General features: G+C 43.2%; 2 protein-coding genes across 2 annotated transcripts in view; both read right to left on the reverse strand.

The window, feature by feature from the left end:
• Positions 1-12,887, reverse strand: part of LOC146796448 (uncharacterized) — a 174,902-nt gene extending 162,015 nt beyond the window's left edge. The window contains exon 1 of the mRNA XM_085629024.1: positions 12,039-12,887. Within this exon, the coding sequence (XP_085485150.1) occupies positions 12,039-12,887 (849 nt within the window). The remainder of the gene's footprint in view (positions 1-12,038) is intronic.
• Positions 9,533-23,494, reverse strand: SMIM10L3 (small integral membrane protein 10 like 3). The gene is made up of 2 exons (XM_085629023.1): positions 22,813-23,494; positions 9,533-12,997 (listed from the first exon to the last, which is right to left on the reverse strand). The coding sequence occupies exons 1-2, from the start codon at positions 22,993-22,995 to the stop codon at positions 12,977-12,979; spliced, it is 204 nt and encodes a 67-aa protein (XP_085485149.1). The 5' UTR covers positions 22,996-23,494; the 3' UTR covers positions 9,533-12,976.
• Positions 23,495-27,762: the final 4,268 nt, after the last annotated feature.

The following is a 27,762-nucleotide window of genomic DNA, read 5'->3' on the forward strand; positions in this document are numbered from 1 at the left end:
TATAAAAGCTGGTTTTTCCAGCATTTGGTTATGTACCACCGCATCAGGAATTAGTGTGTCTTTGTCTTGAACTTCTGCAGCATGTTTTAAAGATTCTGGAAGCTGATCTTATTTTGGACTGAAGTTGAACTTTGTTGTAAATAAAAGTCTATAAAGAAGATAACCTAGGCCCGAGTGGAAGAAGAATAAACTTCGGGATTTTCGCGAAAACAACGAAAGAGGGCTAGGGAAGTCTTTTTGTGGACTGTGTAAATAAGGAACTGAAATTGCAAGGGGATTTCCAGCTCTTGAAGTATCGATCGAACTGGTTAGCAAGCGACACCTGGAAGAGAAAAGAGACTCTTAAGTTTTTGTTGCTGAAACCAAGAACTTTGAGAACTTTGCAAGATCATGGATGATGGAAATACTCATCGTAGATCCAAATTAGTAGTAGGTACACTTGTAGGGTTAGTGATAGTTTCTATAATCGTAATAGTTGTAGCCTCATATCGTTTCACATGAGCAGGAAGCAGAGGTACAGGGAACACCTACACATATCACTTCTAGCCAAAAGGAGGTCACTATAGGAGCTAAAAGAGCTTTACTAATCGAAGAGAGGTGTAGATTTCACATAGATTCGTCTAGAAGTGATTTTAAGCTTAATGGTCAGTGGTCCTTTTAGAGATTACATTCAATTTGTTGATTATGTGTTACATTTTGAGTTTCCTCCCCTCTACACTATCTAGCAGATAAAAAGATTCTGGCGACCGGAGAGGATTCTTGGTGATGGTAAGGTAGATAAGAATCAGTTCCAATACAAATTTGCAGAGGTCCTAAATAAGACAGCATTCGTGTGGGATTTTCTTGAGCCATTTCTCAAATGTAACTTTTCTTGCAGCCCCTGATTTAATCATTGGTTGGCGGACCCAGTGTCTCACCTGCAGGTAAGCAAATCTCTTTGTTTCTGGTAAATTATACTGCTTTTTAAATTAATCAAAGGATTTTATTTGGCCATTAGTGAACGGAGACCTCACCATAATGCATGTATTAGCCCTCCAGTTACAGAAGGACCGCTTCCCATTGTGATGGAGAATTCAAAGTTGAAGCAAATAAGAGCAATAGGTGACTAACATTTCTAAAACCTGTCAGACAGTGCAAGAGGATGTCATTATGGAGGAGCCAGGCATTCAATATTGAGAGAATAACTCTCAAAACATATTTTGAGCATTGTTATAAGAGTGTAGCATATACAGAGCCACCCCAGGAAGAGATCCTAGAAAACCAGGACTAGTGACCTCAAGAGTTGACAAAGTGGCCCTGAACGGGTAGGTAGGTAGATCACTGTGAGAGAAAATTTACACTTAGATTGTGAGTAATCGGAGAACAAGATCTGCAGAAAACAGCAGATCACACCAAGGAAGGGAGGATGAATTACCCTATAGAGCGAAACCAAAGGAGTGGGAATAGTGCATCTTCCCTTAAAATGGGTTCATATGTTTACAGCTCAGTCTATATTTTATGAGGTTTGGAGGCCTTTCCCCAATTTCTGTTGTCTGATTGGTGCTAGCCCCTCAGCATGAGTGAATGATTCAGTGGCCTAACGAAGATGCAGAATGCCACGTAGCAAAAGAGAGACAGAATGAGACATGCTGCTTTTTGAGTGATCTGGAGCAGATGACACTTTCGCTGAATTGACAACACTCTCCTCAGAATGAACACTCTTCCTGAACACGTATCTGGATCTCCTTCAAGATAGTTCAGCATTGACTCTGACCTTGGTGAAGACTTCAATAAATTGAACTGGAATTTTTTTAACGAGTGCTGTCTTTAAGTCCCAAGAGGCTTTAGTGATAACCCGTCTTTGAACACCCGATTGTTTAAATGGATAATTGGAAATTCTACATTTTAAGTGAGCTGCCAACCCTGCCACACACTTCGGAAAGGTGCGTAAAATGCATCTGGGTCCAAATGGAAGGACTTCCCAAAGAAAGCCTTCAAGACTTTTTCATGGTTTTCTTTACTATGGGTTTGGAACAATCTTTCTGAAAGTCAATGGTGCAAATCCAATCTCCAAGATGAAGTTAGGAGCACATATGGTGAAAAGCCAATATTCTCAACTTTTCAGATCTACTTGCTTGCAGTCTTTCTATCCAACATCACTCGAAATTCTTGTTTCAAGCTTTTCTTTCAAATTAAAAAGTAAAGGAAAATATTCCCTCCTCTTTATGACAGGTTGGCACTAACTGGTTTGCTTCAGAAGCGGGTCTGTCTTTGCAAGAAGAATGTCTACAAGGAAGCTGCAAGCTTTCTTTGGTGGAATCTCTTGAGGTTGCATTCTTGAAACTTAAGACATAACCACCTTGCACCAAACACAGCACCCACCTATTTTTAGTTATGCATCATCATCCTTCAAGGTGATGTGTATCACACACTGCCAGAATGGCATACGGAGGTTGGAAAGTTATTGCCGTGTTGTCCTAATGGGTTTTCCAGTGGAAGTCAATGATTCTTGGCTTACCTTGCCTCAAGATTGTGTTCTTTGTAGGTACAACCGGCACTGTTTTGCATTTATTGGTCATTAATGGGTTTGCACTCTCTTTTGGTACGAACAATCACAGAGACACTCTTTTGAAATTTATTAGGATTCAAAAACAAAATTATTTTTTCCTAGGTCTAGGTATTGTGTCCACTCTTGCTTTCATTCTGTGCATCTCATTGGCCACTTGGGAATTAAAGAGTGGAAGACCATAGAATGTACCTTCAGTATATTTTATAGGACATCCTGCTTAAATTTAGTTAGATACAGCCAAGAGTATGACAATGCTTACAAACCAGAGTCTACTAAGGCATTAAAACTTAGCTGAACACCAACATTTTTTAAGGTCTTCTTGAAAGTCCAATTCCTGCTTTTTGGAACCTATATTCACACCCCAGAAGAAATGTAGCCCTTGGCTCTAAGAGCCATGCCCACTGTACAACACTGTTTTCTTCTTCCAGTGAACAAGGATTTAATTCCTTCTACATTGATACAGATTCAGCAGCAAGGATGCTGCAGGAGCTAAAGCGGACGTTTCCTTACTGCATTCACCATCACTAAGGGTCTCCTTTTAAGAATGTGGATCCTGATCAGCAGGCTAATATTTCCTTAGCAATCTTAACAGCCATCTTATATTTAAATCGTTTGAGTACACAAAAATACAACAATATATTGCAGATGCTGCCCATCCCAGCTTCAAAACCATGAACAATGTGACCCGCCTGACGAGAAAATACTGAAGATCGCACATTTTAAGATTTAAATGTCATCCCATGATGAAAAACACTGCCTGCCCAGTTATCTCTGGGCAAGAAAAAGAAGCAGTTAGGAGGAAACAAGCACAGTAACAATGTAATAAACTTTGGCTCAGTCACTGTTGTTTTATACCCAGGAAAGTCAAATTAGAGTTCACCACTTCCAGCCTAAAAAACGAAACAGGAAATTTTTTGAATCCATGCCAATACTCCCAAATCACATGGCACTTACAACACAGCTAGATATAGTACACTTAACTCACTGCAAGTGGGCAGCACCGAGTCCTTGAGGTCAGAAATTCATGGTTGCATCTAGGTCCGCAAACACATTTATTTGCTCATCATTTTGGACAAGGAGCCACGCTGTGAACAACATGGGCACTTCATCCCACTGGAAATCAACTTTTTTTTTTCATGACTTGCAAGTCTTCCCTGCACCGTGGGGTAGTGACTGAGCTGTGGAGAAACACAAACTGTTCAGCAATTTATGTTTAAGCCACTTTTCCAGGTTGTTGTTATGCTTATAAAGTCATGATGCCCAGTAGTGGCCCATTCAGCCAGCACTTTTCCCGTGCCCAGTACTGGCCCATTCAACCAGCACTTTCACCGTGCCTGCTTTCTTACATATGGAGTTTCTAATAGGCAAACCGGAGTTTTCATACAAACCCAGCATGCAAGACCCAGTTCGGTGGTCAAACCGCAGTGGTGGGTCTCACTCCCTCCTCGGGTTCCACTCGCGTCCCCTTCAGGCCTCTCCTGCAGCCACACCTTTCTGCCACATCGCAGGGATCCTCAAAGGCACAACTGACATCTGGTTCTCCCGGGAAATTAGAGATTGAATAAGGCACAGCCACACTTGCGTCCTCCAAGTCTGCATTCTTATTTCTACCAAGTGCCAGGATCATGTTACGCCCTGGAGAGTACCTTGCAGCCCTCAGAGTAGTTACTTAGTTGCTGGAGTGAGAAACTTCTCCACACCTTATTTCAGGAATCACGGTACTAACATTGTTCCTAACACTATTGGCACTGATGTATGTGAGGTCTCCGAGGGGTATTCAGTTTTGTAAGCCCTCTAGCCAACACCAAATGAAAAGTTTAATAACCAGTGGAGATAATCCAGACAGAGAACCCAATGGTGCAGTTGGGTCTAGGATGTTGCATCTGTAATGTCAGCGTTTTATCCGTTCTGAATTAAGGTGTTAGTGCTTGCTCGCTTTTACATTTCACTGAAACTACAGCTGGAGGTCTGTGCTCACCAGCATCAAGAAACTTAGAGACTGAGGTCATGGTTAACACTTCAGGCACATGAACAGAGTATGGCTGAATCTGTTTGCAGAAGTCACTGGGGTAGCCAAGATTAGAGATCTTTTCGGTGCAGAAGAGACAAGCTTGTACACATGAATCAGGAATGATGCAACTGTTTCCCAGGAAAGTCCAAATTTAAGAACAGTAGTTTTCAGTGGGTCATCATTGGTGATTTCCTTTGTGACAACTTTGGCAGCGATGTCTGTGTAGAATCCAGGTGACTCAACATCGAAGTTTCCAATGGATGTCTTAATGTTGAATGTGTTCTTGATGTAAAATAGTGTCTCTTCTTGAAAAACATTTCAGTTTCTAAAGGTGTACAGGTTGCAGTTGTTCCTTTCATTGACCTCAAAACCATCAACGTAGAGCAGTAATGTTGGTATTTTGGGCTTTTTCCCTATCCCTCGATCTACTTCTATGGGAGCCCATACAGATATGGTGCTGGTCTAAGGCAAAAGGAGCCACTTCGCTGGTCACACAGCCCATTCCTCTATCTTGCTGCACTACTGACCCTTCAAGACAGCTTCCTACCTTCTTATCATGGTGGACTGCTAGCATGTCCTGGTTTGTTTTTTTGGAGATTTGTATGCAAAAATCAAATTCCTCCATTGAATGACTATCTCTGAAGCATTCTATATATTAGCAAAGGTTGGTCATTTGCAGCATTTTCCTGTGGCACTTTCCTTGGGCACTTGACAAAACAAGCATTTGCATTACAATAGGTCTAGCCTTTACGAGTTTGAGCTATTGGCATTGTAAATGACAATAACCTAAACTCTCGCAAATGCAAGACCTATTGCATTGCAAATGCAGCTTTTGGAAAGCGCCCATTCCGCGATTTTACTTTAAGGTTGGCCACACTCCTTTCTTTAGATGAGCAGCGTCTAAAGAAAGGCGTGCGGCTACCATTAAAGTGAAAGCGCCGTATGGGGCACTTTTACAAAAAAAGCATCTGTTTGTCAAGTTGACAAACAGATGGTTATTTATTTATTTATTTTTTTAAGTGCCCCATGTTGTGGTTTCACTTTAATTACAGCCGCGCACCTTTCTTTAGACACGGCTCATCTAAAGAAAGGGGCGTGGCCAAATTTAAAGCAAAAGTGCCGTATGTGGTACTTTCACAGAAAAATATTTGCAATGCAATAGGTCTTGCATTTGTGAGTGTAAACTATTGTCATTTTTAATGCCAAGAGCTCAAACTCGCATAAATGAGAGACCTATTTTATTGCAAAGAAGTGGCCATGATTGTCTCGAGCTGCTTTGAAAGTGAAAGCGCGCATGGCACGGTGAATGTTGCAGGAAAGCCCGTCGTGCCTGCAGTACCAGACAATGTACTATACTGTATTTGCATTTATATAGTGCTTACTACCCCTGATGAGGTGTCGAAGCGCTTTTTCGGCGAGTAGCACGCTACTCCGGAACCCATAGACGATTAGTAGTGAATAAGTATAGAGAAAATATGAAAGTAATTGGAGTGGTGGATATGTTAGTCAGTTGTTTGGATTGAGAAGAATAGTGGAGGGATAAAAGAGGGAAAAAGGTTTGCATTTATATAGCGCTTGCTAGGCAAGTAACACGCTAACTCTGGAACCCATACAGTGTTGGTGGCGAATTAGTATAGTGAAATATGAAAGTAATTTGAGTGGTGGATATCTTAGTCAGTTATTTGGATTAAGAAGGATAGCGAAGGGGTAGAAGAGGTAAAAAGGTTCGCATTTATATAGCGCTTGCTAACCCTGATGATGTGTTAAAGTGCTTTTTCGGCAAGTGGCATGCTACTCCGGAGCCTATAAAGGATTAGTGGCAACTCATTAAAGAAAATAGTGCTTACAGACTAAAATAACCATACTGTGTACCAACAGAAGTAAAAGGGCCTGTCCTCATGAGAGGTTACAAATGAAGACAAGGCGGTACCAAGGAGGACTAACAAGCCTATTATTGAATCAGAAGCCAGCATTTGCAAAGGACACTGACACAAGCCAATGAAAAATATGGACAGGGTTTTAAGTACATACTCGAATACAGCATGCTCGCAGAGCAGTGCATGCGCTGCCCAGGCTCAACCCAAAAAGGAAGCATTTGTGGATAAAAATAACTAAACAAACTTCAACTCAGGAAACTTTTTAAAGGCGCCCCGGACTCTCAAAGGCATACAGTGTAAATCCAAATAATTGAATGTTGCCAGAAAAATCCAGCCACAAGATTAAACAGGCATTGGTAAAACCAATAGGTCTGGGCTATGAGATGGGAGCTATTGGATATGTCAATATTTAGCCATGTTGTACAGCAGCGGCCGAAATTTATAATGTGGAGAAAAAAAGTGCCATCCCTGCAGATGGTGCTTGCGTTACAGTGCTTTTTTTATTATGGTGGGGAAAAGGGGGGGGCAAGCAATGACACAGACAACGGTGGAATTTGAGGTGGGGGCAAGTGACGTGTGAGGGAATGCAGGAAAGCGGGGTCAAGCAAAGAAGAAGAGGGCGGGTGGGGGCATGCAACACCAATGAGAAAGTAACTGAGGGTGGGGGCAAGCAACATATGAGGAAGTGAGGATGGGTGCAAGCACCATGAACGAGGTAGGGTGGGGTGGGGAAGGAGGATCACGCAACATGGATGAGAGTGAGGGGTAAGCAACATGGACTAGGGAGGAGAGTGGGTGGGGCATGCAACATGAACCAGGGAGGGAGAAGGGGAGCGGGTGGGGCAAATACGGACCAGGAAGGGAGGGAGGGAACATTAGGTGGGGGCAAGCAACACGGAGGACGGTTGGGGGCAAGCAACATGGACCAGTGAGGTTGGAAGGAAAACTGAGGGGTGAGAAGTACACAAAGGAAGCAACTGTAAAAACAGACTCTGGTAAAGAGCTTAAACTAACAGAAAAAGTAGTGCCTAAAAATGAGCAGTGGAATGATAAGTAAAGCGTCCATGGTAAGAAACAGGCAGCCTCCAAACCCACTAATAGAAAACAAAAGGTCTCAAAAATAAAAAAAGTTTTTTTTAAAAGACAGTGCATGCGCTGTCCAGTAGAAACCTAGAATGAATGTCTGGTGTTCAGGTAACCTTCTCACAGGAGCCAGAACACAGAACTGTAGCAACTGCAAGTATAAAGTATGATGATATATGGAAAGCTATTTACTCCTTAAGCCAGGGAACAGTGTCAAATTTCAACTTTTCAATGGCAATGCATATCTGGCTGCAGTTTCCTCAGCTTCTTCAAGTTTTCATTTAGTATACAGTAGCAATGTTTAGTTTCCATGCAACGGGCTACTTATAAATCAGATTTGGATTCTATTAGGCTTTTGTTTTAATCCGAATAGATTTTTTAAGTGTTCACCATCCCAAGCACATGGGTGGTACTCTTCAAGCATTTACGATTATCAATGAAGAGGCACAAAAGAGATCAAGTCAAACATGCAGGTGGCAGAAGGGTGAACCCATCATTTCATGTGTAAGGAGCGGAAAGGGTTTCCCCCAATGTGCCTGAAGGAGCAAATAGTAACATGTTGCTGTATGACTGACATCTTCAAACAAAGGTCACATCTCTTATTCGCTTTGAGAATCTGGTCATTCAGATGTTGCGATCATCCTTTTTAGGTCTTGCTTGCGAGATGGCTTGTTTATTAAAATAGGCTTAGAGCTAGCCCATTCCTTAACATTCAACAGTTTCACTGTCACCCTTCCATGTTGTGTCCTTATTGGCCAGTGAATGCCAGCTTCACTTCCTCTTCTTTCGTGTGGAGCATGGACAAACTACTGATTGATTTAGCTTAGTATCCTTCTGTGGTCCATTCAGTACTCGTGCTGTTAGTCAGGTACTAATTTCTTAATCTGCTTCTCCCCTCCTACTCCCCACTTTATTCACACATGTTGCCACCAAAGGCTAGAATGGAGAAGGACTAAAATACCTCCACAGAAATATTGAATTACTGTTTCTAACTCATAGAAACTTGCTTTAATAAGCAATGAACTTCTAAAACCATAACGGGAGAACAAAAGACCCAAGAAAAACACCTGCTTTCAGTAAAAAAAAAAATTGACCAAGGTAGTAGTACTCTTGTATCTATGCTACATGAGTGGAAAAATCAAACGGTCTCAATAGCCTTACTGCACGTGGTGAGATAAGTCCAGTCCCTTGAGCGCCTTAAAGGGGCGAAGCAAATTGTCCATTTTAATGCCAGCCTGATGCAACTTCCTGGTTGCAGTTTCTCTTTTAAACGTTCAACCCAGGGCACTTCTCTGACTGATATGGATATTGTAGGTTTAAAAATAATAACTTAAAAAAACTATTGGGTAACACCGAGCAATTTAGCTAACATGTACGAGTAGTCTAGCTTACAAAACATCCTAGTTTTCCCTGTGCTCAAACTTCACTTGATTTGAAGCAATTTAACTGTTATTTTCAGAGAATGTCTTCCAATCTTACCTTTCATTTATATCACTGAAATATGCAAAGCCTTAATGTAAACATTTTTAAAAAGCATATCAAAGTAACTTTTAAATGGTTCCATAATGTAGTGCTTCCTTCAGACAAAACACACCGGACAGTAAAAAGTAACAGAGCAAGTTATTCTTAGGAAAAGTGCATTCTTTGTTTAGAGCCACCAAGCTCTAAGAATAATCAGTTCAATAAGCATGCAAAAACTGATGACCCCAAAGAATAAAAAAAAAAAAAAAGGGTGAAATACTGAAAATTAACTTCCTTAACAATGTTGAATTAAGGAAAGAATTAGAAAGAGCTTCATGGGTTAGTATTTTTGGAAAGCATTCATACATTAAAGCGCAATAGGTCTGACAAATATTCAGCCACCCTCAAAATATGCTATATCGATTTTCAGAAAAATCATCTGAATAATTGTAAAGGAAATGCGATATATTACCATATAATATTACTATATAGGTGTGCTGAAACCATCTCCACAATAGCTTTTACAAAAACACTCAATTATTTGAGATGGAGTGGATTTTAGACAGATGTTAATATTTATTCTAGATTAAGAACACGGTGGATGGCAACAAAAACAAAATGAACAAGCATTTTCAATACAATAGGTCTCATATAACTGAAAGTTTAATCTATTGGCGTTGCAAATAATAATATGCCAATAGCTCAAACTTCCATCATGCATTGTGGTACGACAAATGCATATTGATAAATGACTTGGTTGCAGTTTGAAAATTCTTGATCTGCGCAATTCAATGTACACAATATACAGAGGCTTTTAAAATGGAGCATAGAATTAAACTTTGCACATGAAAGCAAGCACTGCACGTTTATTTTGCAAGCAGAACAATGTTGGGCAAGAGAGCTGCTGACTTAGGAACCGGAGAACCAGGTTCGAGTCCTAGCTTATGCTCATCACCTAGTGATTTTGAGCAAATCACATGATCGCCACGTATGTTTAAAAAAAATATATATCTGACCTTGTGTAATGTAATTTGAAGCTCCTATAAATTGCTCCATTAGTACACTTTACATAAAACTGCATAATAACATTGTGGGTGTAAGAATCCAGAGAGAGAGACTGCAGATCAGTGATCATATGCACCCTTCAGCTTTAAGAAGAACGCGATGACATCACTCAACGAGAACTCCCAGCAGACCATGAGCTCCCTACGCCACCAGGCTCAGCACCGGCTGGCAACAGTACAAAGTGCGGCTTCTAATAGGCGCCCGGTGGGAAAGTGTGGCAGAGCTTTGAGTTACAGGACCAATGGGATGAGCTGGGTTTGTCTCCATGTAGAAGCCCTGTGTTTTACTTAGCAAGCAGACGAGGCGGTGAAAACAAATGGGGGCTCAAAGCTTTACTAAACATGTACATCATTGTATGAGTGTTGGCAACTAACGATTGTACTGATAGTACTCGTTCAAATGCAACCACTGAATTGAAAGCGCCCCCCCCCCACAGTGCAAGGCTTTGTTCTTGCATCGACTGTTGTGAAGTAAATGCAAATTCTGGCTAACGCGCGCTCTCTGTTCCCTGGCTGTGCATGTGCTCGGCTTCAGGAGGAGCGCATCAGACCTGTAGCTGCAGTCTTACTGCTAACACACAGTGGAGATAGGAGATCAGCATGGATGTTGCCACATCTCCCAACATTTGGCATTGTTTAAAATTAAGGGTGAGCGCTACTTACAGTTCGGCAAACTGCCCAGAAGAACTAAGGCGCAGCCGTCTATGTTGGACAAAAAAGAAAACAAGCACGCGAGTGGTGTGTGCATGCGTGCGCGCGCCTCGCACTAAAAGTAAAAAAAAAAAAGGGGGGGGCATGTCTGGCGAGTGGTGAGCGATGCACTTAATGAGCCATGAAGAATGAGAGAGGAAAGCCAGATGGCACCTCTGCGCTTAACTGTGCGCGTAACCGCAAGCTTTATGCCACAATCAAGAGTGTGTGGGGAGCTTTTTAAAGCCCACTTACTAAAAGTCTCGCCAGAGCATCGCATGCGCTGGCTCAGGTGAGACCTAATAAAAAGGTTGAGAATGAGATATTATCTTTAAGGTCTGACGCTCTCCAAGACAGAATGTAACCAGGCATGAAAAGTGTAGAATTTAACAATACTCTTAATGGAAATAATTTTAAAAAAATGGAAATTGAAAAGGAAAAACGCGATTTTTGTTAAGATTGCCGCCAAATTTATTTTTTATAAAACGTTGGGAAAACCGGAGTGCGGAAAAGAGCTTCCTTAGCATTTAATCCAGAAATAAAATTCCTTTTTAGTTTCATCCACTAGAATGAAAGTTGTGTAAAATGTTAGAAAGATTATAGTGAACTGTTGGCCTAAACATTCATATTAAAAGCCCTCATGGCAGTACTCTTTTCTTAGATTAGCTATATATTAATGCTGGGCATTCCAATTACAGTTAAAAATAAAAGTATGGTCTAACTTGTATCTTTTACACAGAACGACATTTCATCTCAAAAGTAGTTATCAGGTATATGCTCCGCTGCAAATATCTGCACTAACAAATCACAATTCTGAACTGTCGACCATCAACAGGATATATACTCCTAAACCAGTATGACTAAAAAAGTTCAGGAATAGTCAAAGTGGGAAAATTATTATGCAGAATAAACAGGGTGCTCATGCGAAGGTGCTATTTTATAGGCAGAAATAATGCAGTGCAGAAGTGGGGGCGGGGTGGGGGTGAACACTATCTCTGCTACTTGCATCCCCTATAGAATGTCTTCTAATAAAAAAGTACCCCTTAAAAATAAGAACTAAATGTGCTGAATTTTGGAAATGAAATTGTTAAATACCCTTGTGTTATACAAAATCAATTCCATCGGGCATGCTCAGAGAAATCCTATAATATTTGATTACTTGAGACACAGAGACGAATGATAATCAAGTCACAATTTCCATTCAAGTTTAACCAGTCATTGATAATCCTGTTAACGTTAATTTCGCTTTTCAGCATGAGAAAAATGCATTCTTAGTCTTTTCAGCAATAGTACTGTGTATTTACCTGAACTACAGCATGCCAAACACTAGATAGTGCATACGCTCGCATTGCTAATAACACCTGTGTTATCTGAGGATCATTTGTTGCGTTTTTCACATTGGAAAGCATGTTCTTGTATTCCATTGAGTTCTCTGAAGACATGAGGGTCAGATAGTCTAGAAAAAGACACTGGCCCCTTCGGCCTGACAGCATTTCTGGATATTCAGTCAATATTGCAGAACGGATGCCCTGCAAATCAGATAGCTTTAATACACCGGAATATAATGCTTTACGAAATGCGAAATAGAATTCATCCTCAATAATCCCAACTTCCAGAGCTAACAGGTTCAGCATTTGAGGATATGGTACGTCAGAGAGCCAGAAATGTGCAAATTGTACAAAATTATCTTCTGTATCACACCACCTCCTTAGCATAGTCATTGATATGTAAGCACTCTCCAGCCAGTCTGTTACGGAAGAACTATGGATGTAACAAAATATCTCACTGAAAGTTTCATTTGTAGGAGGCAAACAAGGAGCTGTGGAATCCTCCAGACCAGGTCTTTTTGAATATTTGGCTATACCCTCTTGAGACAAATTAGGCCTTTTCTTAAATATGTAGGGCAATCGCTTCCTAAAAGCAGCATTTTCAAGCTCTGGTGGACAAAGTTCTTGATGTAAACTGTGAGTGGAATCAACTTCCAACTTAGTTAGTGAAACATCCGGTCCCTGAAGTTCAGAGACAGCATTCTGTCCACAAGTATTTTTGTCACTTGTAAAATTACTAGTTTCACACTGTTTACTTGTCAGACAGTCTTCCTTATGTTCCTTTACGTGCACAATTGATATATCTGCGGTGGGTGTTCCATCCATCTTCTGTTGTATTTAGAACACTTACAAATAAAACTGATTGTAGTGTGGGCAATTAATTAGTTATATAACGCATCTAATGATTCAGCATATTAGTGGATTTCTATATGCACCTGTAAGAAAAGAAAAGAAAAAAAAATAATTAACCTACAATTCCATGACTTCAAAGAAATACACCCAGCAACTGATAATCCTTCCTTATAGAATTTTGAATAAATGTGTGCACTCAGCAATCTCATACAGTTTAAATCCTTTTCAGGCTACAGTAAGTTCGAATGCGTAATTATTTCTAAGAGTCTTGATTTCAGTTCAATTACAAATCTTTATTGTTTTTATTTATCCAAAGAAACAGTTTTCAAAACAGTTCTGAACCTCCTGTCTACCATTAATTAGGAGGACACATGGAATTGTGGGTTCAACCTAACATATTAATACAGAGGACATCACGGCTACTATACCGTTTTGAAAACTGTCAGAACTTACATACCTTCTCTGATATGGATAAGAATGATTTGTCGTCAATCATTGGACTTTTGAAAAGGTAATATAGATAGATCTAATTGGATCATATTGACCTACTAGATGCATTCAGAATTAAAAGTACTTGGAACTACATTCTCCTCAGGAAAGTTCCTATTCAGAAGAAACTTGTTGGCTGGTAAAACTGGCTGTAATGGATGATTTTACTATTTTCTGTTGGATAAATAAGAACAATAAAGATTTGAAACTAAACTGAAATAAAGACTCCTTTAAATACTTACGCCTACAGGCTAACTAACTTGAAAAGGCTTCAAACTGAACAAGGTTGAAGTGCACACAAATTCAACATTGTATGCATTCTGACAGAATAGTGACGTGACAGAATAGGGATCTGTTGTAGCTGGATCTAAAGAGTTTGCACCAGCTACTAACTTTTAGTACGGATACAGACTGCGGGTTCACATAAGAGTGTCAGCTACTATTGTAAATAATTTGATGTTAAACTACCTAATAGAATTGTTGAGATTGCATTGTGTTGTGAAAGTTTCTTAGTACTTAGACATACAGAAAGCTTAATTCTCTGTTGGTTTACAAAATAGGCTAATTATTTCACATACAGATGCAAAGCAACGAACACAGTTACAAACAGAAAATAGTTTAGCTAACTATACCAAGAACTAGCAAAGCCAACATGTCTGGATTTACTGCGACAGTGTATACAAACACAGGCAAGCAAAATCATGTTTCCATTCCATATAACATAAGGCCAGACGCATTACCTTTGCAAATAAGTGATAGTGATGTTTGAGGTACTGGTGGTATTGGTGTTTGGGTAAGAGTTACTGGTGAAATTAATGGTGGGTGTATTAGTGGTAGCAGTTTTGAATTTGACAATACCTGCATTGGTTGGGTGCAGCTTTAAGATGCAAAATGTAATGCCAAAAAGCAAATCACTGTAGGGAAAATAACACATCAAACTGCAAATAGTATAATGTGAGAGAGAAATACAACACTGGGCTAACAGAAAATGTGACTGACAATTTGTTAACACTAAGAATGGAAGAGGTTGATCGAAATATGCCAATAGTTTAAGGAGGCTGAGCTAAATCCCAATCTGTGTATATTTTAAGTAATAGCACTTACAGACAATTGGGCTGTGTCCCAGATCTAAACATACTGGATATCATATGCTATGTTTTCTATGCACCAATAAAAACCTTCCGTGTCCCTAAGGCGCTTGGGACTCCCTCTACCAGCAGGTATTGCGCTCCAGGAGGTTGCCCTTGCCACCGTGTAGCTATTATCTTAGATTAACAAAACAAATTTTATAACAGATAAAAAATATATTACCAGCTGTTATCAATTGGGTGATACTATTAACCCCTTTGCTGCGGCGGAAATTCCGCCGCAGCGCTGGGGGGTGCGGGGGGGGGGGGCAGCGCGGTGGCCCGGTGCTCATGACGGAGCCACGCCGTCATGAGCCACGGTTGGGCTGTGCTCATGACGGAGTGGTTCCGTCATGACTCCGCCCACTGCGCTAATCGCCCGCACAGGCGGGGAATTAGCGCCGCGTGGGCGGCGCGGCCGCCAAATGACGGAACCACTCCGTCATGAGCACACGGCAACCGTGGCTCATGACGGCGTGGTTCCGTCATGAGCACGGAAGGAGTTAAGAGAATTGCCGAGTCCTGCATCGCAGGACGTGCGCGCGATCCGCACCCTGGCAAAGCCGGGGCCAAGGGCGGGCATGTCCACGCCCGTCGGAGGCTGGGCTGGACCACTCCCCTTTCGCCTGCAGGCTCGTAGTACGGGGCTTTTTGAAAATAATTTGGCCCAAAAGCTGTACGACTTTGCTTTGCCCTGCCCCAAGTCTTGACTCTCATAGTAAAAAGAAAGCAGGGAGATTGCTGCCTTGTCTCGCTTCCTCATGGAAAAGTAACCTTAATAGACAGGATGATGCGGCGAGTGTCATTTGTAACGAGACCTCACTGAGCGCAGACTTTCACTCGGTTCCTTATCTGGGATGGGACACGCAAACCCGCTCCAAATCCTTGATAGCTCTTCTTCATCCATTCCTCCTCCAAGCACACTAGGCTGCCCAACGACACCTTTAGCCGCACGAGACCTAGGCACGCCCACATCATCTTCACTATCTGCAATCTCTGGCTCATTTGACAGTTTGATCATGCCAGCAGCGACTAAACATTCGAAGAGAGATTTAAGGCGGCGGCCTGCAGAATCTGTAGCACAGTTCAACCGACAGCTGTTGAACGGTTCATCTGAATCCTTGGAGGCTGTGTGGAAAAAAATATCAGCCTTTCTGCAGGCAGAATTATTCCCTTATATTGCATTGGTTGGATGCCATTGAGCAATCAATGACAAATTTGGGATTCTTATTTCCAGAGCCCCGGAATTCCCTCCGCAGCAAGATTAAGTGGCAGGGAGGGCCCCGCAGCGCAACAACAAGTAAAATCATTGAGGTCTCACCTAGGTTCTGTGGCCGATACACCCCCTTGTTCCCGGGTGGATTCCAATAGCTTGAAATTGAACAGCAGCCGCAAAACTAAAAACTCAAACCGGGCTTTGAATAATGAGGGATGGAAAGGATACTTATTTTTTTATGCAGTTATTAATTTACACCCAGCGTCATGCCCTTACGTGGCGGCCCTCACCGGCGTTCTGCCACCGAGACTGGACCAAAGAGAGTCTCAGGCAGAACTATCTAACAAGACTTTGAATTGGCTGGGCTGTACCATGAATTTACTGCAAGCTATGGCTTATAATATTCTGCTAACAAGAAGGGTGGGGTGGATTGGTGATGCAGGCTCAAATGATAGGTAAAGAGACTGCATTATTATAAACTTCAGATCACCTTGTGTTGTAAAGCAACTTTTCTTTGGCCAGGAGAATAATCAGTGGAGCAATACTAATATTGCATTAGTGCCCCTGGGACTTTAACAAACCTACTGTCCAACCTGGGGGACAGGGAACAAGGGGTTAATACAGGGCCACAGGGATGAATACAATCCAAAATTATGGAATTCTCATATATAACAGATACTGTGCTTTAGCTGACATTTATTGACTTAATGGGATTAAAGAACAAGGTACTTATTTTCGGTATCACAGTAGAGACAGTTTCTAGCTGTAGATTCCTTACATTTGAATTTCCCAGACGTCCGACTAGATCCGGAAACATTTACGTGAGCAGTACCCCGGCTTGCGCTGTCTGGAGGCTCCGTGTGGCCTCGGTGCCAGATGTTACTTCACGGTCACCTATATAGGCACCACCCAGGTGCGCGGACGTCAGTTACTTTTAACTTGTTCCATGGCAGAAGCACAGAGTGATAGAGTGATGAAGTGAAATGATGTGTGTGTGTGTTAAAACTAGGGCCCCGCAAAGGGAGCAACCCTAGTACTATAAATGAGTCCGCAGAGCGGGGAGACATGGGAGGATTGATGCTCATTCGAAGAAGCACTGAATACCAAACGGTCCATGCCCAGTCCGGAACCACAAGAATGATTTGGGCCCGGTCATTCTTGATCTTCTTGAGAACTCTGGGAAGAAGCGGTAGAGGTGGAAAGAAGGCTTGAGCTCAACTTGTTACGAAAAGCTATGCCGAGCGATAGCTGCCTCGGATACTTCAACGAGCAAAACTGCTGACATTGCCTGTGTGGCGCCTCTATACGTGACAGTGACATAACGTCTTTCGCCACACAGAGCCAAATTGGAGCCAACCGGCGGCACGTGCAGAGGTGCTGCTCACGCAAAACTTTCCGGATCCAGTCTGATGCCTGGGAAATTAAAAAGTAGGGAATCTGCATCATGTCCTGACTTATCTCAAGTAGAACAAGCATTGGCAATGCCAATAGGTCTCGCATTTGCTATTTGCGTTGCAAATGACAACGCCTTTTACCCAAGTGTTTTGGTTTGGAGTAGAATGGATGTAAGTGGTGTGGAGTGGAATTATGTGGCTTGGATTGGAATTGTTAGTTGTGGAATTTTGTGGAGTGGATTTGTGTAGTGGAATTATGTGGCATGGTGGATACATAGAGTTGAGAGCTTCATAGAATAGATAGCCAATATCAGGATGCTTAGACACCAATATATACTGATGTTACGATATGCTGATGTCAAGATACACCAACATTAAGGAATACTGATGTCAAGATAGGCAGACGTCAAAATATGCTGGTGCAAAGATAGGTCGTCGTCATTAAGATATGCCGACTTCAGCATGCAGCAAAGAATGAATATGCTGATTTCGAAGCCTGAAATGGTTGTAGTGCCGGCTCCAGAATGCACTAAACACAACTGGATGTCTGTGCGTGCATGCTTGTGTAGGAGTGTGTTTAGTTACATTGTTGGTATGTGCATTTAAATGTAGCAAATATAGTGCATGCTTGTCACCCATCTTTAATCCCTACTAGGTACATATTTATATTTGCATATTATACACCTGCATGGGAAATAGATGGATGGACGGAGGTGTGTGTTGGGAAGACAGTGGGTGGGTAACGGACAGATGGATGTAGATGGTTGTCAAAAGGACAGTTCGACTGGGACCAGGAGGAGCTACTCTAGTGCTAAGCAAGAGATGGATCCATCTCTTGCTTAGAACTAGAGTTAATTGATCCTAGTGCTGAGTAGGCGAGTTGATATCCTTGGTGAGGTTATTCTGTCCCAGTGGAATTGGAGGAGAGTTGTACCTGTGGAGACTAGCTGCCTAGTTGATATATTGGTAAGAAACACCCAGGATGATAGGTTCCTAGAGCCCTGTAGGATGGCTGTAGCTAGGAGTGAGAATCTCTTTAGAGCCCAGAAGATAGGCTGCACCTAGATATGAAAGTTCCCTAGAGTCCAGGACCAGCAATCCTTACCCTGCAGTTGTACATGAGGGTTTCTACCCAGCTTCTATGCTTAAGTGCACCCTGCCTAGGGGGATGTCTGCAGATGCGACACGGCCCACCTGTGAAGCATGACTGCAAGCGGCCGTCAGGAAACAATGATGGGTAAAACAACCACACCGCCGTCCTGTTCTTTTCTAAGATGCAATGCATTGCAAACAGGAGTACTGCATTTTAATTGCATTTATCAGACATATCTTCCTGCCTGCCCTTCCAGAAACCCACAGTCCAGTTATATTTATCCCCAATGTAGGTCAGTCCATCTGTGACATTGCAGGCGCCATGGGAGAGAGGATCAGGCGCAATTGGGGACATTGGGGCATAATTTTCTGTACGACACCATTCAACCATGTACAAATACTGCTGCCCTGTGCATTGGTTATCAGCAGACCCTGTGGATCTGCGACTCCAATACCAAAGAGAGCAGTGTGCAAGGAGACAGAACCAGCATAGCATACCTTCAGTAGATGCCTTAAATGGGGTTTGCTTATCTTAATGTTAGAACACCCTTTTAAGCAATAACTCAGAAAACTAAATTTTCCACAATTCTGTCTATATATGCCATCAAGAAGTGTATTTGTTGCGCTAGTTCCCATTAAAACAGAAAAGAGATTAATAAGCAGACACACATCGCTGCTCTGCTTGCTAAAACTTCTCAAAACTATTGTTTCTTTAGAGAAAGCATTCTCTAAAAAAAAAAACAGACTAAAATAGGTGGGGGATCATGAAGCATCATCTGCATTAAAAGAATCTCCGAGCTGCATGGTCATTTGAGGAAACCATGTTTGTTATTCCAGTAAGAATTTACCGCGGTCCTGCTGTTGCCACTTTGGGAGACATATGGCAGAGGACACAGTGAGCTTCTGAGACACGCTTGCAGGCCACATTTGCATGGGACGGCTGAATGGGTCTATGAGACTAACGCCTGGTGAGAGGATTAGTTATGGATGTAAAATAGAAAGAAGTGATACCCAGCCGCCATGGGATGAAGGAAGTAGACTAGCTTCTGCGGGTGCACTTTGAGTGTGGGACATGTGCTATTGTATGTTGGGAGGAGGGGAGGGAACCCTCACATGATGAAGATAATGGGACGGGCGCTCGCTCAGCCTGGGAGGCAGTCTGGGCTCCAGCCTAGGCCAGTTCTTGTGTTGCACAACTCCAGTGAATGGGTGCCCGGGCCTCGATGCACACTGGAAGGAAGTGGGTGAACGGGAATGGCTGAAGCAGTGAGACGGAAGGGGGTTAAGGGACGGGGAAATCCTCTCACTTTGAAGTGAGATAAGACCACAATTTGCAGCCGTTTACAGAAAAGCTTGTAGCTAGTCAAACCAGCTGAGGCCTGTTGTGCTGGTTAAGTTAAAAGAAATAAAAAATAAAGCATTGCCGGAAAGGTATCCTGCCTGCAGGCAGGAGAAAGCTATTTAAGAAAATTGTGCTCCGAGGCTGTAATTAAAACATAGGGAGAAACAACATATGTAATAGGGAGTGTCCGGAATGGAGGTTAAAAGACGAGAGAAGGCGGTACTAGGGAGGGACTAATAAGCCTATTGACCAATGAAAAGCCACCATTTACATTGGACAGTGACAGGGGGCAAATAAAAAGATAGGTGGAGAGTGGGCGGAGCTTCATGCACATATCCTGAATACAGCATGTCTCAAAGAGACAGCGCAAGCGCCACATAGACAAGACCTAAAAATGTGTGAGTGATTATTTGGACTGCCTTGAAGATACCTCATCCGGCTAGATTGAAAAAAGAAATGTGCCCCTGCTTCTAGAAGGGGCTACACTAAATTGTTATATTCATGCGTGTGAGGATGGGGTTAAGGCCGGTTTAGTTATACCCTTCATTTCCGATGTTTGCTTTGTTCGCCCCAAGTTGGCAGGGTATGCCCAGACGTGGGTCCCTTGCTCACTGGATTCAAGCTAGCCTGGCTGATGAGGGCTGTTATCCCGAAACCGGTCCCAGGATGCTTGTTTCCGGTCCAGGGAAGACATGGCTTGGCAGTTCGGGCTGGACTGTTCCAATGAGGTACAGGGTCAAGACTGATTTGCATATAGCTGTGTCTAAACTGGGGTGGCGAAGTGAGCTAAAGAATGATGATGGATTCAACCCACATCTGTGACTGGGGGCGAGTGACTGAAAAGTTTCAGCGCTCCGTCCATCATCTTCTTGTGTTTGCTATGGTCTATTTGACAGCATCAATTAATCGTCTAGGCCTCAGGGACTCGTAATACTTTCAAACAACTTGTATACAAGACAGTGAAAAGGTTGTCTATAGTGGAAGACAAGGCAGCGCTTAAAGGAAGGGTCCACGGATGGTTCGTCCTGCAGAGCTATGCCAGGCCTGCCCCATAATCTTACTTAGGCGCCAGATTCAACAGAAGAACGAAAGAAAAATATTTTCACTTCCGAATGGGCATTCTACCAACCTTGCTGCACATCCCTCCTTGGTAACGATTACGGACACCGACTACCCGCCGCTTATGTGGGGAAGTGGAAGAGAGTGTCTTACACCTATTGTGCACCTGTGGGTAACTGCAATTTGAACGCCAACTGTTACTGAAACCCATCTTTAAAATCAAGGGGATAAGTTCTTGCAGGCAAGCAGTGAAGGCATGCTTTGGAGGTGGAGATACACAGCTGTTGTGTCGCTACGTACGATTCATGGAGGCGGCAGGGGAAAAATTTCTGAGAACAAGCGGCCAAGAACCTTGATCACTGCAATCAAAAGAACCCCACAGTGTTGCTCTTCCGTGAATTAAAAGCACGTAAGACAAGCACCTCTCACTACAAACTCAACCAGCGACCCGCATATCTTTTTGTCTTGTCCCCTTCGCATACCCCCTTTAAAACCGGAAACCTCCCACCTGTGTTGCCTGGGACCTCTGAGCCTCATGCTCCTCACATGTGGGCGCCGATGCAGCCACTTGGGATATTGAAATGATCAGGACCCGGTACCAAAAGCTGTAGCACAACGCCCAACAGTAAACCACCACTCCGGCTGTCTATAGAACAAGCGAGCATGGCACTGTCCTACTCTTACAGAGATATAAACCTGGACTTTTTAACCACTGAACCATGCTTCTCTGCACCCGATACCTTTAATAAATCAAGTGAATAAAGTCTCTCATTTTCATTTATAATGCACTAGGCACTTTATAAGCCAAGCAACAGCAAGCTCCTTAAAAAATGTTCAGAGCCAAGAATGGAGTTTATATTGACTATCTGCACACTGAACCAACCCTCAGAGGATACATATGTTACGTTGCTATTCAAGACTGAATATTGTTTGACAACTCAAGGTAGCAATGCACCTAGGGTCTTAGTCTATTACCCCAGTATCTATGTTGCTCTCTTTGCACAGTGAATGAACTGCCTAAATTTTGCACATTTAGTTAACTACAGCTGAAGTTTTATACATCTAGTTAGCTCAAGACTAATATTTATGTCCGAAATTTTGCACATTAAGCTAACTACAGCTGAAATTGTATACATCTAGTTAGCTTGAGATTAAAATGTTATGTCCGATCTTGCTTCACGAGTAGCAAAGTACGATTGGGGGAATCAGATGGAAAATTCTGCTGGCTGCGGCCAAAAGTGGAGACTCAGGCCTCTTGGAAGATTATCTCCACTGGCTCTGGTGAGGGGTCCACTCCTGTTGAAAATTATATTATGATGGCTGAATGGGTTGCCCATTTCACTAACTTATATTCCCCCACAGGAATCAAGTGCAGATATTGGGTCGTCAATTAAAAACACTACTTTGGCAGGTATAAATTGGCCAGAAATTATACTGGAACATCTACTTTAGTTAGCGGTCCCTAGGAAGATACAAGCTATAGCTGCAAGGATGTAATGCAAGCCATAAATAAAATTGTGAAGCACAAAGCTCCGGGGTTGGACAAGGTACCTGGAGACCTTTTCTTGGATGAGGTTGATGTTTGGGCCCCTTGCTTTACTGTGTTTTTTAATGCCACTCTTTATGGTTAGATCACTAGGCGCATATATACTTTGGCTCGTAGGGTCACGCCAGATACTGGCTAGGCTCACCCTATAAATTAGCTGAATTCCACCCTTCTAATAAAGTGGTTTTCAATCTGTGGGACGAGCCCACTTTAGACGTGTGAATGGTTTTAAAAAGGGGAGCAATGCTTTTGGGTATATTTTTAATTTCACATACATAATTGATTATGAGGGAAACAAAGTATCAGAACAATGCCTTTGGGCTATGTTTTAATACCTCTCTACCCAACAAACTCACATGGAATATATTTCTTGCTTTCGTTTACATTGCATATATGTATTAAGGCAAATTGAAAAAATGCAATTGCTTATCATTTTGTCTAAGTTTGTTAGAAATTTCAGCTTGCTTGCAGTATCTTATCATATTATGGAGTAAATAAAAATGAAGGTATTTGAGGATCGGGTACACGGGTTTAAACATTTTAAAGACCAATAATCTTATAAAACATGCCTTTGGACATGTCTACTTCCTTCAGCCCCCCACAACACACCGCACAAGTGCCCTGCCCGCCTACCTGCAGCCTGACATTAAGCATCATGGACGCGATGACGTAGAGGTAGGGGAAGTTGATGCGGAGCCTCCAGGCCAGGTCGAAGAAGATCAGCAGGGTCCTGGAGAGCCCCTTGGAGAAGACTACGTACGAGCGGACGGCGGCAGACTGCGAGAATCTGACGGCCAGCTCCGACAGGGCCGCCATGCACGGCCGCGCCGCCGCCGCCTGAGTGCCGGGCGCACCGCTCTCGGGCAGCGGCTAGGAGGCAGCGGCGCTACCGGACATGGCTTCGCAGAGGCTACACACACGGCGCTGCCGCCTCTGGTGCCTCCATGCCGCTAGCGCAACAGCTGATCCCTCCCTCCCGGAAACGATGCCTGGCTCCTCTTCCTGCTGGAGGATCTCGTCAGCTGCTTCCGCCGTCCGAGGAGGAATGGGAGGGCCCGGCTGGCGGGAGGCCGTTGGCGTGGCACGAAGGGAGCCTGGCTACCGCTGCGTGTACCATGGTGCGCGCGTGAGCCCACGAGGAGTGGGCGGTTGGGACCGTTAGTTGCCACGTTCGACGGCCTAGGGGGTTCCCCGAGGGAGTGGGTCTGTCACAGGTAGATATTGCCTTTATCAACCTGGCAGGGCTATTGAAATGTGTGCAAGCGAGCCAAACCTGCGTGGGTCACGGGTCTGGGTTGGCCCTAATAGCCAAAGCACGAGCCGAGCTATCGAACTGTTTGGTATTCAAATCACGCAGCAAACGTTATCAGAGGCGGGCGAGCCAAAATATTATCACGGAGAGCCGAGGCAAGTTCTGACTTGGTTCTTAAGGCCCGTGCGCCAGCCGGGGCATGAAAATGTTTAATGTAAATCGAGCTAAAAAAACGTGTAAATTAAGTGTTTATCCAATTTCAAACTAGTGTTTTTCTTTAACTCACAGAAGCGCTTCAGTTTAGAGCATCAGATTATATCACTACACTGAGAGGTAGTTTTATCTAAAGTGATTATTCTTAAACATCAACTTAGAAGCATTTATAGCCCCCTCCCATTTTGCTGACAACGCATCATGTTAGTCAACTGCGAGACAATTCAGATGCCATGTGCACCTTATTTGCGGGCAAGACTCTTATTATACATGAGCAAAATGATAATCTATTTAAATGAAACACGAGGTTTTTGCATAACGCATCCTGAACTCCCATATTTCAGGGCACTCGTATGCAGTAGTGAAGAAAAACGAGGCAGGCTGAAATAAAATGTTTGCCTGAGATCACTCTAAGGTCAAGGGCGGAAGTCAGGAATGAGCCCAGTTTTTTTCCTGTTTCACATTGTGCACTTCGGCAACTAGGTGTGTGTGTAAGGAACTCTTCTTGGACACGCAGTAGAGTTGTAAGTAACTTGTTTATTAACTTCACCAACACGGGCTCCGCGAAGTGCTGAGCGCAAGGTACACAGCCGCTCCGTCAGTCACCGACTGTCAACATTCCAAACTGACAGCTGGTGACCAGTATGCAGCAGTACGGTGTCTGAGAGGGGACACAAGTGTGCAAATCACAACACATCTCCCTCCTAAGGGAAGGGAAAGAGTTAGTGAGAAAGAGATGCAATAAATTACATGAGTAGAGAACCATACAATATGCAAAATGAACTACTTACAAACGTAATCTGAGAGTTTGACTGGAGGTAACAACCTTCTACCTGCTCTGCTTGTACTAAAGGCTGTGGAGGTATCCAGCATAGGGGTGGTGGGCAATCTTCTACCTACTCTACACTTGTCGGTCCGAAAGGGTCTTTCGTGCACGGAAGTGGTAGTGGGCAGCAACGGTGATGTGTGTGCAGCATTTGAAGTGTGAGGCTCTAAGTCGGTCTCCTCATCAGACCACTCTGTCATGCTTCTGCTGTGTGCAGAAGTGCTTGGATTGTTGACAATATTGTCTCCATGGGACGGATTGATGGGAATGGTGTTGGTTTGCATAAGGAGAGAGCAGAGAAGTGCCACACCTTGCCATCGCTCAGGAGAGCTGAGTTGCAAAATACTTGCGTACGGATAGGGGTTGTGAGAACCTGTCTTTACCTTTGCTTATGTGTCCACTTTTCTTGACCGTGACAGTGTCCCCAACGCTAAGCTTTACAGGTTTGCACCCATGCTTCTGGTCATACCTGGTCTTACAGCTGGTTTGAGCCTGCACCAATCTACTTCTTACACGGTCAGCTGACCAGTGTACACATTTGGCAGCTTTGACCCACCCCACATTCTCTTTGGACAAGGGAGTTCTGCTACACATGAGCTCAAATGGGCTGTGGCCAGTGGTGTCGCACGGTGTGATGCGATAGGCCCATAGGGTTTTGAGAATTTCCTGTCTCCAACCCAGTTTGTTGCTGTTTGCTAGTTGGATGCTGCCCTTGATAACCGTGTTAAAGCGCTCAACGGCTCCATTACCTGTGGGATGGTAGACTGAAGTAGTTTTGTGAGTTATCTGGTTTCTCTGTATGTATGTTTTGAACGTGTCTGTCAGGAATTGTGGTCCGTTATCACTAATTATCTGTTTGTGTAGACCTTCACATGTGAATACATCATCTTAGAATCTGACAACACCCATGGAATCTGGTCTAGTGACGAACTTGAGCTCGGCCCATTTTGAGAAGTGGTCAACAATGACGATTACATACACTTGCTCTTCATGTTCCTAAACGGGACCCATGATGTCCACCCCATTCTCTCCCATGGCATGGAGGGGCTGGTAGTGGGATGCAGGGGTGGTCTGAAGGTGATTTCAGGTTTGCCTGAATTGAGGCATAATGTGCAGTCCCTCACCACCCTTTCCACAGCTATGCTGATGCCGGGCCACCAGTAAAACATTTTTACTCTGTTTTTTGTCTTGCTAATTCCTAGATGCCCTTCATGGCATAAATCGAGTATCTTCTTCCTGAGATTGCTCGGTGGAACTATTCTGCCTCCCCTCAACAGTAAACCATTTTCGTGTGACAACTCCTCCTTGACCTCCCAAAAATGTCTAAATGAGTCAACCGATTTACTCTTACATGTCCATCCTTTGTTAATCATTCGTACCACTTGGCTTAAAACTGAGTCATTTGCTTGTTCTGTAATCCATTCCTCAAAAGAAATGCCATGTAATTCCTCATGAATACTTGCAATGCAGGACTCTTCAACATCTACTAGTTCCCTCAGGTTCGAAACTTCAACAGGCATTCTGCTCAAGAAGTCCACCGCTAATTTTGCACCCCAGGAACATATTGTATAATGTAATTGTAATCAAAGAGGCGTACTGATAGCCGTGCCACCCTTGGGGAAGCTGCATACAGGCCCTTTGTGGTGACTATCTTGGTGAGTGGCTTGTGGTCAGTACGTAGGATGACATTCTTACCCCAAACAAATTGTCTGAAATGTTCGAGGCCCCACACGCACGCTAGAGCTTCTCTCTCTATGACCAAGAATTTTTCTTCGGTCGGGGTCAGGGAGTGGGAAGCAAAAGCTATGGTATGTTCCACCACTTTGGTGTCCTTCTGGGTGAGCACAGCACCCAAACCCTTGCAACTGTCATCTGTGGTAATAATATTCTCTAGTAGAGGGGTCGAAACCTTGCAAGGTGACTGCAGAGCAAACTTCTTTTTTTAATGAGCTGAAAGCGAGTTGACACATTTTATTCCATTCAAATTTGTTTTTCAACTTAAGTAATTGCCTTACAACATACGTTTTGCACGAAAAGTTCTTGATGAATTTTGCATTAAATTCGACCAAACCTAAAAATGATCGTAACTCGTCCTTATTGTTGGGCACGGGAGCTTCTCTAATGGCATCTAATAGTTCTTTCTTTGAGCTAATTCCGTCACCAGTGATCTTATGACCCAGATAGTTCACTTTATTGCACGCAAATTTGCATTTCTTTTGTTTGGCTGTTAAACCCTTGGCATCCAGGATTCCTGGCACTTGGTTGACTTTCAGGTTGTGTTCCTCCCTTGTTCTTCCCATGACAAGGATGTCATCCTGGAACATTAATAAGCCTGTGACTCCCTTGAAGATGTTCTGCATCAACCTCTGAAACATCGCAGCAGTGGAAGCCAACCCAAAAGGCACTCTAGTGAACCGGTAACACCCGAAGGGGGTGATGAACATGGTTAGCTTTTTGCTGCCACGATGTAAAGGGACCTGGTGGTAGGCGTCTTTCAAGTCGATAGTTGAAAACCACTTCACTCCTTTGGTGCTTGCCAACATCTCGTTGATTTTTGGAAGAGGGAATTGGTCCACAACAATGTTACTGTTGAGGTTGCACAAGTCTATGTACAGTCTTAGATTACCATTTGGTCGTTGACCACGGCCAATGGTGCAACCCATTCAGAAGCTTCGACTTGTTCAATAATGCCATCTTGGAGAAGCTTTTTTAGTTGAGCTTTCACCTCATCCTCAACGGAAAAGGGTAAATTCCTTGCTTTGTGTACCTATGGGATGGCTTTAGACTTGACATGTATTTTGTGCTGGTACCCTTTCAATGCACCGATTTCGCCACTGAATACCCTGGGGAACTTGTTCAACAAGGATTTGCTATAATCCTCACTTTGTTGAATGACTAAGACAGTGTCGGATTTGCTGGGGTCCAGTATTATTCCTGAATTACCTTGATCCATCCATCCCAAAACTGAGGGGCCTAAAGAGGATACGTAAAGCTTGCCAAAGGATTCTCTCCCCTTGAATGCGAAATTTAGTTTCCTGAATCCGCATACTTCTATAGGCTCACCTGTAAATGATTTGATGGTGATGTCCTCTTTATCCAGCTGTCTCCCTATTTTCGGCACATACCTTGCTGTTGACTATGGTGTATGGTGACTCAGAGTCTGCAACAATACTGACCTCAATCCCTCCAATGCTCATTTCACAAACTGGTTTCTTAGTTTTAGTGTTTTTGCCCTCACTGACTTTAGATGCACATTCATCCTCAATGTTTAGAACAAACATGTAGACATCAT

Source organism: Triturus cristatus, chromosome 10 (genome assembly GCF_964204655.1).
Source record: "Triturus cristatus chromosome 10, aTriCri1.1, whole genome shotgun sequence".
Taxonomy (NCBI): Eukaryota; Metazoa; Chordata; class Amphibia; order Caudata; family Salamandridae; genus Triturus; species Triturus cristatus.

Coding starts and splice junctions, on each gene's coding strand:
- SMIM10L3 (XM_085629023.1), bottom strand. CDS start 22,995: ATGGCGGCCCTGTCGGAGCTGGCCGTCAGATTCTCGCAGTCTGCCGCC. Junction 12,998..22,812: donor TGCTTAATGTCAGGCTGCAG/GTAGGCGGGCAG, acceptor CTTTTCTTACAG/GTGCATATAGAAATCCACTA.